Raw genomic sequence first — 14,366 nt, forward strand, 5'->3', positions numbered from 1 at the left:
CTTCAGTGTACATTAACTTTCTGGATATTAGTTCCTTGTTTAAAATGAATTGTCTGATTGCTAAATATCACACCTCGGTCTGCTATATTCCAAGGCTTACAGGTAGATAGTCCCTTCTATATCCTAAGATCATACAAGAGAAAGGACTCCTCAGACTGATCCACCATTCATTCCTTCATTCACTCCATAATCAACGAATAGTTATGGAGGATTTACTGTTTTCAATGTTCTACTTTCAGTTCAGTCGCTCAGTCATGTCCAACTCTTTGTGACCCCATGAACCGCAGCACGCCAGGCCTCCCTGTCCATCACCAACTCCCGGAGTTCACCCAAACTCATGTCCATTGAGTTGGTGATGCCATCTAACCATCTCATCCTCTATCATCCCCTTCTCCTCCTGCCTTTAATTTTTCCCAACATCAGGGTCTTTTCAAATGAGTCAGCTTTTCGCATCAGGTGACCAAAATATTGGAGTTTCAGCTTCAACATCAGTCCTTCCAATGAATACCCAGGACTGATCTCCTTTAGGGTGGACTGGTTGGATCTCCTCGCAGTCCAAGGGACTCTCAAGAGTCTTCTCCAACACCACAGTTCAAAAGCATCAAATTCTTCAGCGCTCAGCTTTCTTTATGATCCAACTCTCACATCCATACATGAATATAGCCTTGACTAGACGGACCTTTGTTGACAAAGTAATGACTCTGCTTTTTAATATGCTATCTAGGTTGGTCATAACTTTCCTTCCAAGGAGTAAGCGTCTTTTAATTTCATGGCTGCAGTCACCATCTGCAGTGATTTTGGAGCCCCCAAAAATAAAGTCAGCCACTGTTTCCACTGTTTCCCCATCTATTTCCCATGAAGTGATGGGACCAGATGCCATGATCTTAGTTTTCTGAATGTTGAGCTTTAAGCCAACTTTTTCACTCTCCTCTTTCACTTTCATCAAGAGGCTCCTTAGTTCTTCTTCACTTTCTGCCATAAGGGTAGTGTCATCTGCATATCTGAGGTTATTGATATTTCTCCCAGTAATCTTGATTCCAGCTTGTGCTTCTTCCAGCCCAGCGTTTCTCATGATGTACTCTGCATATAAGTTAAATAAGCAGGGTGACAATATACAGCCTTGACGTACTCCTTTTCCTATTTGGAACCAGTCTGTTGTTCTATGTCCAGTTTAACTGTTGCTTCCTGACTTGCACACAGGTTTCTCAAGAGGCAGGTCAGGTGGTCTGGTATTCCCATCTCTTTCAGAATTTTCCACAGTTTATTGTGATCCACACAGTCAAGGCTTTGTCATAGTCAATGAAGCAGAAATAGATGTTTTTCTGGAACTCTCTTGCTTTTTTGATGATCCAGTGGATGCTGGCAATTTGATCTCTGGTTCCTCTGCCTTTTCTGAAACCAAGTTTCTCTGGAGCTGTAGGTTTTGGCAGGGAGTTTTCGATATAGAAATAAAGAAGGAGCTGGCTCTCAGTACTAAGACGGAATTCTCCCAAAAGCAAGTGGTAAATTTTCTACTGGTCAGATTTCCACTTTGTCTATAGACAAAGTAAAGGAGTGAGGGCAAGGCAAAAGGGAGGGGCTGAATAGGCAAGAAATGAGAGGGAAAAGCAATAGCTGTGGAAACGGCTGGGGATCTGTGAAGATATTCTTTACTCTCCCGACCTCCAGTTTTATGGATAGAGAATTGACGTACATTACTGTATAAGTCTGTATAATTTCAAGGCATATAGCAGGATGCTCTGATATACATATATAAATGAGTATTACAATAGGTTCAGTTAATATCCATCATCACAAAACTCCAAACTGGGAAAACCTGAAGATTCCCTCTGATGGAGAAAATTTTCACACAGTGAGTTTTGGGGAAGTCATTTGGACTAATACATTTTTCAACCTGAATTTTATGTGGCGAGCCTGTCAGCCATACACAGCATATCTGCTTCAATTATTAAGGTAAAGAAAGAATGTCTGTTGTGAAGACAGGGATAAAAATCTCCTTCCTTACGACATCCATATTAACATTCCCTGAAAGATAAGGTTCCATTTCCAGGCATGACCATCATGCTGTCTCACTCTATATTTACTAAACTTCTCTCTTTTGGAAACTTGAAGGAATAAACCCCTGTCACATTTGATGTATGTTCTGTGCTCCGATAAGTTATATTACTATTCAAAAAAAAAAAAAAAAGATTCAACTGAGCAGTTTCCCAGAGTTATCTGAGAAGCTGTCTCCTGGGCTACAGTCCTCACTGGGATGCAAATATAACTCTTTTCTATTCCTAAAAAGTCCATCATGTCCAAAAAATAAATATATAAAAAACAGAAAAGCAAAAGGAAAAAAAAAACACAAAAACTTTTTTACTTGTGATGAGAACTCTTAGGATTTACTATGTAAATCCTATGTATCATACAGTGGTGTTAATTAGTCATTATGTTGTACTTACATCCCTAGTACTTACCTTACACTGAAAATTTGTACTTTTTATCACCTTCCTCCAATTCCGTTTCTTCCTACTTTCCACTCCTGACAACTACATGTTTGTTTTCTGTGAGTTTGGTTTCTCCCTAGGTTCTGCACGTGAGATCATATAGTGTTTGTGTTTCTTTGACTTATTTCCCTGAGTATAACGCCTTCAGTGTCCATCCATGTTGTCACAAATGGTAGAATTTCCTCCTTTTTATGGCTGGATAATATTCAGTTGCTTTTCCATGCCTTCTTTATCCATTCACCCATTAAGAAAACCTAGATTCTTTCCCATATGTTGACTGTTGTAAATAATGCTGCTGTGAACATGGGTGTGTAGATATCCTTTTAAATTAGTATTTTCATATCTTTTGAATATATTCCCAGAAGTGGAATTGCTGGGACATAGGGTGGTTCTGTTTTTAGCTTTTTGAGAATTCCTCTGTATGGTTTTTGAGAAGATTTTCCTGTGTGGTGACTGGGTCATCTGTGGAGGAGTGCCATCAGTTCTGTGGAGGTTTCCCCATCCTGCTTGACTGGATGAGGGCACAGGGGTCAGAGGAACTAAGGCTTCTGTTGTGGAGAAGAATTCATGCTGAGATAGCTTAAAAGTGAAGCTCTCTATCTCCTCTTAATTCTCTTGACTTTTTCCTCGATTACGAGGAGGCAGTAGAGCCTGGCTTAGAAGGTAAGTCTGGGCTTCCTGGCCAGCATCCTCCTAAGAGCCGCCTTCACCTCCTGATTCTTCAGACTGTAGATAAGGGGGTTCAGTAGCGGGGTCACCACACTGTACTGCATGGATAGCACTTGCTCCAGGGCTGAGCCAGAAGCTGGAGTCATGTACCTTGAAGGGAATTGCACAAAGGAATAAAATGAGCTCAGGACAGTGGCCATAATGCCATTGCCAGCCACGGTCCATCCCATCCCAGACTGGCCCAGAGGGTCCTCAGAGCTGAGTCAACTATCAACTCGAAATGGCTGTATTATCAACTATCAACTAGACATGGCTGTATTATTAGTGAGAAGTCAGTTATTTTTGCCCTCAAATGCCTCCATATAAGAGTGATATTATGCAAAATGTTAGAGGAGTTTCCAAAGAAAAAGGAAGTTCTTCAGCATATCAAATGGTACAGGTTAGACTAGAACTAAAGAAAATTTCAAGCATTTCTGTAACACTTCACAGTTTTCAAAGTGACTTTCCTTAATAGTAATAATGATAATAGGAGGATTGTTTTTCTTCTTCTTTTCCCTATATATGCATGTTCCAATCTTGTGATGATTGTTCCTTACAAAACTAAATGCTAGTCCAATAATGCTATCATTTTCCTAACATTTATGACTCTGAGAAATACCCCCAAATCACAGCATGTTATTTTTCTAATGCTTAGTGGAACAATCATTTGTCCTTTTAAGCACATTTGTCTTTGGCTTAGAAAATAACGCAAGCTATGTAATTAAAATGAAAGATAAATATGTGTTCAGCATGAGATATGAATCCAAAATAGTAATACTAAAATTTTTAGTGTATCTTAAGTGTCACAAGGAGTATTTCCCAAAGAAGCATTAAATTTTATTTTTTTTTGCAATTGTGCCATTTTCATTGGAATGTTCTTTGTGGGTTTTGCATGCTTAGTTAAAAAAGATACTCATTTTCTCATTTTTTATCTTTTAGTTTATTCCTCCAAACATTTCTGTGAAGTGGGTGGGAGAAATTTTATTATACCTTTATGGCAAACGAGGAAACTGAGACAAAGAAAGCTGGAGAGATTTGCTCTCAGGCTCAAGTGAACTCTTCTAGATCATTCCTTATCCTTTCCCTCTCCTGACTTCTCTCCAAGTAACAACCAGATGAGGAAAGTATGGAGTAACTTGTGCAAATCCATCTCCAGTTCACTTGGAAAGAGCACAGGCCATTGGTTACTTTGTTTCCTGGGAATAAGGATTCATCAACTACAGCTGTTTATGCTTGAGAGAAACTTGGTAGAAAAGGGGTTGAGGTTTCAAGTTGGTGAGGCTTGGTTTATATTTTGATTTGATTCCTAGCTTGTTCCGGCAACTTTGATAAAGTACCTGGTTACTTCAGAAACTCAGGTTTCTAACTGGAAAATGAGGTTAATAATATTTCTTTTGTGATGTAATACATATTAAAATTGAGCTTAACTGTGTAAAAATTAAACTCTTAGAAAGAAAATGGATATTTTATAATTCACACATCTAGTCCACAAAAGAGCCATAAATAGGACCCAGGACTTCTGAATTCCAGTACAGCTCTTTTCCTGCTACTTTGCAATGTTTTGTTCTGTAGTTCAAGGTTACGTTAGAGTGACAAATATCCTGCATTTACATTCCGGAGGTCTAACAATGACATACCTGAAAATTCCTGAACCGTAAAAGATGGTGACCACAAGAACATGAGATGAGCAGGTAGAGAAGATCTTGTTCTGACCTGAGGCAGAGTCAATCCCCAAGGCTGTCATGATGATATGACTGTAAGAAACCAGCACTAGGACAAAGGTGCCAAGGCCCAGGACCACCATGGTGGTCAGGATGGAGGCAACGCTCATGTAGGGGTCAGAACAGGCCAACAGGAGCACTGGAGGAAACTCACAGGCAAAACTGCGGATGAGGTTGGGGCCACAGAAATCCTGCTGAGCCAGGAGGATGGTGTTAAGTAGGCCAGTCCCCATTCCTATGGCCCAGGAGGCTCCCACTAGGCCAATACATATCTTCTTATTCATGGTCACCACATATGACAGGGGGTGGCACACAGCCTGGTACCGGTCATAGGCCATGACTGAAAGGAGGCAGGTTTCAGTGCCCCCTGAAAATATGACCAAGGAGATCTGGGTGAAACACTCTAGGAGGGTTATTGTCTTCTGCTTGCAAAGCAGGTTCTCTAGCAGCTTAGGCACAATGACTGAGGAATAGAAGGCATCCAGGAAGGAGAGGTGACTGAGGAAGAAGTACATGGGGGTGTGGAGGTGGGAGTCAGTCCTGATCACCAGCAGCATCAGCAGGTTCACTGTGAGGATCAGGAGGTAAATCACCAGGAATATTACAAAGAGTACTACCTGGATCTGAGGGTTGTTGGATAGTCCTTGGAGAACAAACGCAGTGACTCTGGTTGTGTTGCCAACTTCCATGGAGCATTAGAGATTCCCTTCAGAGGGACAAGAACAGAAAAGAATGTTCCAGGGTGCTATGAGTCTCAGAGCATGGCTGGAAATGAGGTGTCATGAATAAAGCTTTAGGACTGACCAAGGACAGTTCGTGTAGCAGGGGCAACCTAGCCATGTCAGATCTCATCAACCCTGCCCAGCTCAGGGCAATAATCTATCGGATAAGGTGGAGAAGGTGAGAAGGAAGAGTGTAGAGAATCAAACCTAGGAAGGAGAAGAGAAAAGACATTATTCAGACTGAAGAAGGAAACGAAGGGAGTGGAAATAGTCTCCAGAGCACTGAGAAGTGCTGTTGTCCAGTTACAAAAGCAACAGAGTTCAAATCACAGGAAGCCTCACAGGCATAGTGAGTAAGCAATAAAGATTTTGGCCAACCATCTGACTGGTAGTCCACGATGCATGTTGAATGATTAATAGAAGTATTGTGACAGTTGATGATGGCACAGGACCTTTCTCTCTCACTGTAAGTTCATGAACAAGTCATTTGCACTTCTTATTTAAAAAAAGAACAGTCTTGGAAAACTTTAGATGGTTTCTAAAGTCCATACCACCTTAGAAATTCTGAAGAATGCGGATGAACTTCCCTAATGGGCCATGGCTGAGATGCTGCACTCCCAATGCAGGCAGCCAAGGCTCAAACCTTGGTCAGGTAACTAGATCCCACCTGCCTCAACTAAGTGTTCTCACAGCACAACTAAAAATCCCCCATACCTCAAAACGAAGATTGAAGATCTTGAGTGTCACAACTGACTCAGTGCAGCCAAATAAATAAATAAATATGAACAAATATTTAAACAAAACAGATTGGAGACAATCTTCCTTGGATATCTCTGGTACTAAATGGAAATTTCTCCCCTTCTGTGTCAACCCATACAGAAGTGGCAGAGTCATAGTCTGGTTTCATGGGAGCCAGGCATGAGGAAGCCCTCAAATTGGAGGTGAGGGCTGTGCACATCAGTTATTCCAACAGTTTCCCATTCCAGGATTTCTGTGAATTTATAATGTTCACTGTTTGCACAGTAATCTCAGGAATTAACACTAGAATCTATGAAAACAATGAATTCTCTAAGTTGGTACCAGAGGATTTGGATAAAGCTAAGTCAAATTTGAACCACCTTCTGTGCATCACAGAGACAGTAATGTGACAGTAAAAAAAAGAGCAGAGAAAAAAAGACTCCCTAGAATACCTGGTAAGATGGACAGTGAGAGGGGTTAGTCCAGACCACAGGAACACCAAGTGATGGCCTCTCTCCCCTTGGAGGCTAACTCAAGAGGATGATGAATGAGGATCTAGTTACTATTTGTGGCTTGTACACTCACAAGTTCCCAGATTGGACAGTTTTAGAAGATGTAGCTGAATGAGAAGGATATTTTTCTTCACCTGGGTTCCTTAGGCTAACAAGAGATGTTCTCCGTGGAGGATACCTGAATGGCATTCTTTTTAACACTGGAGCAAAGCCACAGATATAAGTAAGGCTTCATGTGGTTCCTTCAACTTTCCCTTAGAAGATGCAGAGGTGGGGTTTCTGAGCAAGGAAATATTCCTATAGTCCTTCTGTCCAATGGGATGACTTCTGACTCTGCTTCCAGAATAACAATCGCTAGAGGGACTTTATCTCAGCTTTAGACCTTGGAGAATGTCTAAAGGGTCCCTGGAGAGGCCCTTAGGAAGGAGGCACGCTCTGATCTGAATGAGTTCTCCAGGGCCAGCTCTTTCTTCCCTGTATTAGTCTTGTTTCCGAGAGTTGCATCATCTAAGAGGTACCCTTGGGTGGCCAATAATTTCTAAAGAAAAAATATAATAGAGTTCTAAGGTTTCTTATTTCAAAGCTTGGAATTCCTACCCTTCTTCCCTCCCTCCTTCCATTCGTTCTCATTTTGTTATACTTTAAATAATATTTATGCTTATAAAAATAAAATGATGAAACATTTAAGATGAAAAAGATATTGAAGTTATTTTGTACACTTCTATATAACCAAGAGGTCACTGAACAAATTTAAAAAGAAACAAAAATACCTAGAAGCAAATGACAACAAAAACATGACAACCCAAAACCTCTGGGATGCAGCAAAACACTTCTAAGAGAGAAGTTGATAGCAATACAATCTTACCTCTAGAAAAGAGAAATACATCATATAAGCATCCTAACCTTACATCTACTGCATCTAGAAAAAGAAGAATGAAAACCCCCACAGTTAGTAGAAGTAAAGAAATCATAAAAACCAGAGCAGAAATAAATGAAATAGAAATGAAGAAAAAGAAAGCAAAGATCAGTAAGAGAGAAAGCAAAGATCAGTAAGAGTAAAAGCTAGTTCTTTGAGTAGATAAACAAAATAGATAAACCATTAGTCAGACTCATAAAGAAAAAAAGGGAGAGGACTCAAATCAATAAAATTAGGAATGAAAATGGAGAAGTTATAGCAGACAATGCAGAAATACAAAAGATCCTAAGAGAATACTACCAGCAACTACATGCCAATTAAATCGGCAACCTTAAAGAAACAGACAAATTCTTAGAAAAGTACAACCTTCCGAAATGAACCAGGAAGAAATAGAAAATATGAGCAGACCAATCAAAAGCACTGAAATGGAAACTATGAAAAAAATCTTCCAACACAAAAGCTCAGGGTCAGAAGCTTTCATAGGTGAATTCTATCAAAAGTTTATAGAAAAGCTAACACTTATCCTTCTTAAACTCTTTCATTAAATTAAAGAGAGAGTAACACTCCCAAACTCATTCTACAAGGCCGCCATCACCCTGATATCAACACCAGACAAAGATACCACAAAAAAAGAATTACATGCCCATATCACTGATGAACTGGATATGGAACGAAGGACTGGTTCAAAATGGGAAAGGAGTATGCCAAGGCTGTATATTGTCGCCCTGCTTATTTAACTTATATGCAGAGTACATCATGCTAAATGCTGGGCTGGATGAAGCAGAAACTGGAATCAAGACTGCTGGGAGAAGTATCAAGAACCTCAGATATGCAGATGACACCACCCTAATGGCAGAAAGCAAAGAGGAACTAAAGAGCTTCTTGATGAAAGTGATAGAGGAGAATGAAAAAGCCAGCTTAAAACTCAACGTTCAGAAAACAAAGATCATGGCATCCAGTCCCATCACTTCATGGCAAATAGATGGGGAAACAATGGAAACAGTGACAGACTTCATTTTCTTGGGCTCCAAAATCACTATGGATGGTGACTGAAGCCATGAAATTAAAAGACGCTTGTTCCTTGGAAAAAAACTATGACAAACCTAAATAGCGTATTAAAAAGCAGACACATCACTTTGCCAACAAAGGTCTGTCTAGCCAAAGCTATGGTTTTTCGAGTAGTTATGTACAGATCTGAGATTTGGACCATAAGGAATGTTGAGGGCCAATGAACTGATGCTTTTGAACTGTGGTGCTGGAGAAGACTCTTGAGAGTCCCTTGGACTGCAAGGAGATCCAACCAGTCCATCCTAAAGGAAATCAGTCCTGAATATTCATTGGAAGGACTGATGCTGAAGCTGAAACTCCGATCCTTTGGCCACCTGATGGGAAGAGCCAACTCATTGGAAAAGACCCTGATGCTGAGAAAGATTGAAAGCAGGAGGAGAAGGGGGAAACAGAGGACGAGGTGGTTGGATGATACCACTGACTCAATGACATGAATTTGAGCAAACTCTGGGAGATACTGAAAGACAGGCGTGCTGCTGTTCATGGGTCACAAAGAGTCGGACATGACTGAGCAACTGAACACAACAATCACTGATGAACACAGATGCAAAAATCCTTAACAAGACACTAATAAACTGAATCCATCAACACATTAAAAGGATCATATACCATAATCAAGTGGGATTTATGGCAGGGATGCAAGGATTCTTCAATATATGCAAATTAATCAATGTGATATACCATATTAACAAACTGAGAGATAAAAATCATATTATAATCTCAATAATTGCAGAAAACTCTTTGGACAAAATCCAGCACCTATTTATGGTTGCTTCTGTTTTTAAGGCTGAATTATATTACTTTGTGTATATGCCACATTTAGTTTATCCATTTGCTCCTGTGGTTAATGCTGCTATGAATATAAGTGTACCTGTATCTTTTCTAGTCCCTGCTTTCAGTCCTTTGAGTATATATCCTGATGTGGAATTGATTGATCATACTTTAATTCTAGGTTTAAGTTTTTCAAGAACGGCCATACTATTTTCCACAGTGGCCGGATCATCTTACTTTATTCCTTCTATGGTCAATAATGCAGCTGTTTATGGAGGTATTCCATTTTGTTTATCCATTTATCCACTGATGGACATTTGCCTTGTTTCTACCTATTGGCTATTGTGAACAGTGCGGTTATCAATATATCTGTACATCTGTTATCATTTCTTTGGGGGTATATATCTAGGAGTGGAGTTGTTGAACCGTATGTTAATTGCATATTTATAGTCTTAACCTAGGTTACATCTTTTCCATTTTTTCAAATAATGTTTAAAGGTTCCAATTTCTGCACACTGTTGCCAATCTATGTTATTTTTAGATTTCTTGATTTTAACCATTTTAGAGTATGTGAAGGAATTGTTGCATTGCTGTTTTAATTTGCATTTCCATCATGACTAATGTTGTTTGACATGTTTTCATCTACTTGTTGACTATTTGTATGTCTTGTGTGGAGAATGGCCTACTGAAATCATTTATTCATTTTTAAACTTGACTTGTTTGTCTTTATGTTGACAAATTGCAAAAGTTCTTGATATACTCTGGATAATGATACATCAGATAAATAATGTGCAAATATTTTCTTAAATACTGTGGGCTATATTTTCACTTTCTGATTTGTAACTTTTGATGCAAAAAGGTTTTTAATTTTGAGGAAGTCCATTTTATCTATTTTTTCTTTCATTGCTTGTGTTTTGCTCTCAGATCTAAGAAATCACCACTAAATTCAAGATTTATCCCAATGTTTCATTGGAGCGTTTATACAGTCATCCTTTGGTATCTGTGGAGCATTGGTTCAAATCCAGGCACATCAAAAGCCATGTGTGCTGAAGTCTCTTATGTAAAATGGCATAGTGTTTCCATATAACACAGGCACATCTTCCTATTTGCTTTAAATAATTTCTAGATTACTATGTCAGCTAATATAATGTACATGCTATATAAAGATTGTAATTACAATGTAAATACTATGTAAATATTTGCAGTTATATGGCAAATTCTAGTTTTACTTTTTGAAACATTGTAATTTCTTTCTCCTAATATTTTCAATCTGGAGTTGGTTGAGTCCATGGATATGGAACCTGTGGATATGGTGTGTTGGTTGTAATTTTACTTCTTAACATTCAAGCTTTTTATGTATTTTGAGTTACTTTTTGTATATGGTAGGAGGAAAGAGTCCAGTTTAGTGTGCATAGCAAATTGCCCAGCACCATTTGTTAAAAACACCATTTTCCTGCAATTTAATATTGTTAACTATTGTGTAAAATGAGTTCACCATAGATGGGTGGGTTCATTTCTGGGGTCTCCAATCCATTTCATTTATCTGTATGTATGTCTTTATTTATTTATTTATTTATTTTTTCTTTCACTTTTCTTTTTTTTTTTTAATTTTATTTTTTAACTTTACAATATTGTATTGGTTTTGCCATATATTGAAATGAATCCGCCACAGGTATACATGTGTTCCGCATCCTGAACCCTCCTCCCTCCTCCCTCCCCATAGCATCCCTCTGGGTCATCCCAGTGCACCAACCCCAAGCATCCAGTATCGTGTATGTCTTTATGCCTCATAGTTTCATAGTGTTTTATTTGCTGTTGCTTTGTACTAACATGTACAAATGGGAAGTGTGAGCCTCCGGGTTTGATTTTCTTTTTGAGATTGCCTACTCCTATGACAGTCTTCTTTTTTGGTGTCAAGCACACCTCTTACTTCATTGTCTTGGATTCTGCATCAACTGTGGGACTTGATAATATGGAGCAAGAGGCTGTTAGAAATTTTCATCATCACTAAATTCACAGATAGCTTATTGAAGTTCACGGGTAGATATTCTGAGCTCTTTGGGGATCTTGAAGTCTAATACTCTGGCATTTTCAGAGTAATTCAGTTGATGAAGTTGGTAATTCCTCTGGTGATGCCTGAGAAAAGCAAAGGGAGTCCTTACCTAGGGGGAGGCATTATTGTATCGGATTTCTCATATAGAAAGACAACAAGCACAAATCTCTAGTTCCGAGAAGGACCAGGGAACAGAGACACTCATTACCTTTCTGGGTAATACTTAGCTCTCTCATCCCACCTCCCCCTGATCCCCCCGCCCCCTGTAACTTCTGCCAGAGTTCCTGGATGATGACCTTACTGATGACATTATATGTGTCAAGAAGATTCTGGATAAAGTAGGAATTAACTACTGGAGAGTCCCCATTCTATTTTCTACTTTACCCTCCTCTCCTTCTTCTGAGCTCTTTAGTTCTACTACCATAGCCCTTTTTCTTTATCTCCTGGTATTTTAAGCTAGAAAGTAGTCTTCTAAACAAAAATCATCAAGCAGACTCAGGTTTCCAATTTTCAAGCCTTACTTACTTCACTTCTGTTTCACAATTTTCCTAACAAGGATTCCCTAATAGAGGGCTGAAACCCAGGGTTTCCTTCAGCGGGTCTTGCACATTTAATTTGACTTGCTTAGACCTAAACCCTAAGGCAAGCTCTTTGTACCACGGCCCTACTATCTTCTTGGAGTTTAAAAAAAAAATGGAGGTGGCTCAGTGTCTCTTGCCAGCTGGCCAGGAAAATCTTTTTGGTTTTAATTTTCACCCTCACTCTTCCACCTCAGCTTTCCTGGGGACAAAGGTAGATGGAAGTCGAGCTAAGATCCTGTCAGTCAACTTGCCTTGTCTCCTTTTTGATCAGGTTGGCCCATAAAGCATTGTGTTCTGAGAAGCTGGATCAGCAGCTCTATGAGAAGCTGTGAACACCTGCTGTCTTTGCTGCTTCTGCCTCTTTCTATTCCTGGAACTCCTCTTCCCTATGGCTACCTTATTTTGCTTCTTTGTACTTTCTTGAAGCTAATTTGTGTCTGAGCCCTGGGCCCTGTAGTGACACCATTGGACATGCAGGGACTATGCTCCAGGGATATGTTACTGGTGCTCTGACTTTTTTTTTTTTTCCCTTTCTTTTTTTTTTTTAAATTTTATTTTATTTTTAAAACTTTACATAATTGTATTAGTTTTGCCAAATATCAAAATGAATCCGCCACAGGTATACATGTGTTCCCCATCCTGAACCCTCCTCCCTCCTCGCTCCCCATACCATCCCTCTGGGTCGTCCCAGTGCACTAGCCCCAGGCATCCAGTATCGTGCATCGAACCTGGACTGGCATCTTGTTTCATACATGATATTTTACATGTCTCAATGCCATTCTCCCAAATCTTCCCACCCTCTCCCTCTCCCACAGAGTCCATAAGACTGTTCTATACATCAGTGTCTCTTTTGCTGTCTCGTATACAGGGTTATTGTTACCATCTTTCTAAATTCCATATATATGTGTTAGTATACTGTATTGGTGTTTTTCCTTCTGGCTTACTTCACTCTGTATAATAGGCTCCAGTTTCATCCACCTCATTAGAGCTGATTCAAATGTATTCTTTTTATGGCTGAGTAATACTCCATTGTGTATATGTACCATAGCTTTCTTATCCATTCATCTGCTGATGGACCTCTAGGTTGCTTCCATGTCCTGGCTATTATAAACAGTGCTGCGATGAACGTTGGGGTACATGTGTCTCTTTCCCTTCTGGTTTCCTCAGTGTGTGTGCCCAGCAGTGGGATTGCTGGATCATAAGGCAGTTCTATTTCCAGTTTTTTAAGGAATCTCCACACTGTTCTCCATAGTGGCTGTACTAGTTTGCATTCCCACCAACAGTGTAAGAGGGTTCCCTTTTCTCCACATCCTCTCCAGCATTTATTATTTGTAGACTTTTGGATCGCAGCCATTCTGACTGGCGTGAAATGGTACCTCATAGTGGTTTTGATTTGCATTTCTCTGATAATGAGTGATGTTGAGCATCTTTTCATGTGTTTGTTGTGCTCTGACTTTTGATCCTTGCTCAATGCCCCTGATGGCACAGGAATGAATTTAAGCTTGTTCTGAAATGTTGGTGGGATTGTCACAGGTAGAGATGTGGAGTGGGAAAAGGACAGGAAGTGCAGAGGCTCCAAGAATCTGAAATGGGTGACTTGAAGGGGGTTGAGGTATTTCCTTACCCCTGAGATAAGAACACACCCTTCAGAAATTGCTGTGAGAGGAAATCTTTCTAGAAGCAATAGATGAACCACACCTTCTTTATCCACTCCTCTGTTGATGGATATTTTGGTTGCTTCCATGCTGCTGCAGTAAACATTTGGGTGCATGTGTAGTTTTGAATTATGGTTTCCTCTGGGTAGTGCCCCATAGTGGGATTGTTGGGTCAGATGGTAGTTCTATTTTTAGTTTTTTAAACAATTTATTTATTTATTTTAAATGACTCTTTTAGCATTAATACCACTGAATCAATGTAGAGATGGCATCTTATGTCCAGATCAAACTCTCTAAAAGGCAGTCATGTGGATATTTGGAAACAATAAGAAATGTTGGTATAGATAACTAAATATGGCTACCTCAGTCTGAGAGAAAAGTATGTGAAGCAAAGGTTATCAATAATTCATCAACATCACTAAAACACTGAAT

At 39.5% G+C, this 14,366-nt stretch overlaps 1 protein-coding gene across 1 annotated transcript; it reads right to left on the minus strand.

Moving 5' to 3' along the window:
- Positions 1 to 3,137: 3,137 nt before the first annotated feature.
- LOC133248812 (olfactory receptor 8S1-like) lies at positions 3,138 to 5,709 on the minus strand. Its single transcript, XM_061419117.1, has 2 exons — positions 4,835 to 5,709; positions 3,138 to 3,308 (listed from the first exon to the last, which is right to left on the minus strand). Exons 1-2 carry the CDS (start codon positions 5,605 to 5,607, stop codon positions 3,146 to 3,148), a joined length of 936 nt encoding a protein of 311 aa, XP_061275101.1. The 5' UTR covers positions 5,608 to 5,709; the 3' UTR covers positions 3,138 to 3,145.
- Between the last annotated feature and the right edge of the window lie 8,657 nt (positions 5,710 to 14,366).

The sequence above is a fragment of the Bos javanicus genome, chromosome 5 (assembly GCF_032452875.1).
Source record: "Bos javanicus breed banteng chromosome 5, ARS-OSU_banteng_1.0, whole genome shotgun sequence".
Taxonomy (NCBI): Eukaryota; Metazoa; Chordata; class Mammalia; order Artiodactyla; family Bovidae; genus Bos; species Bos javanicus.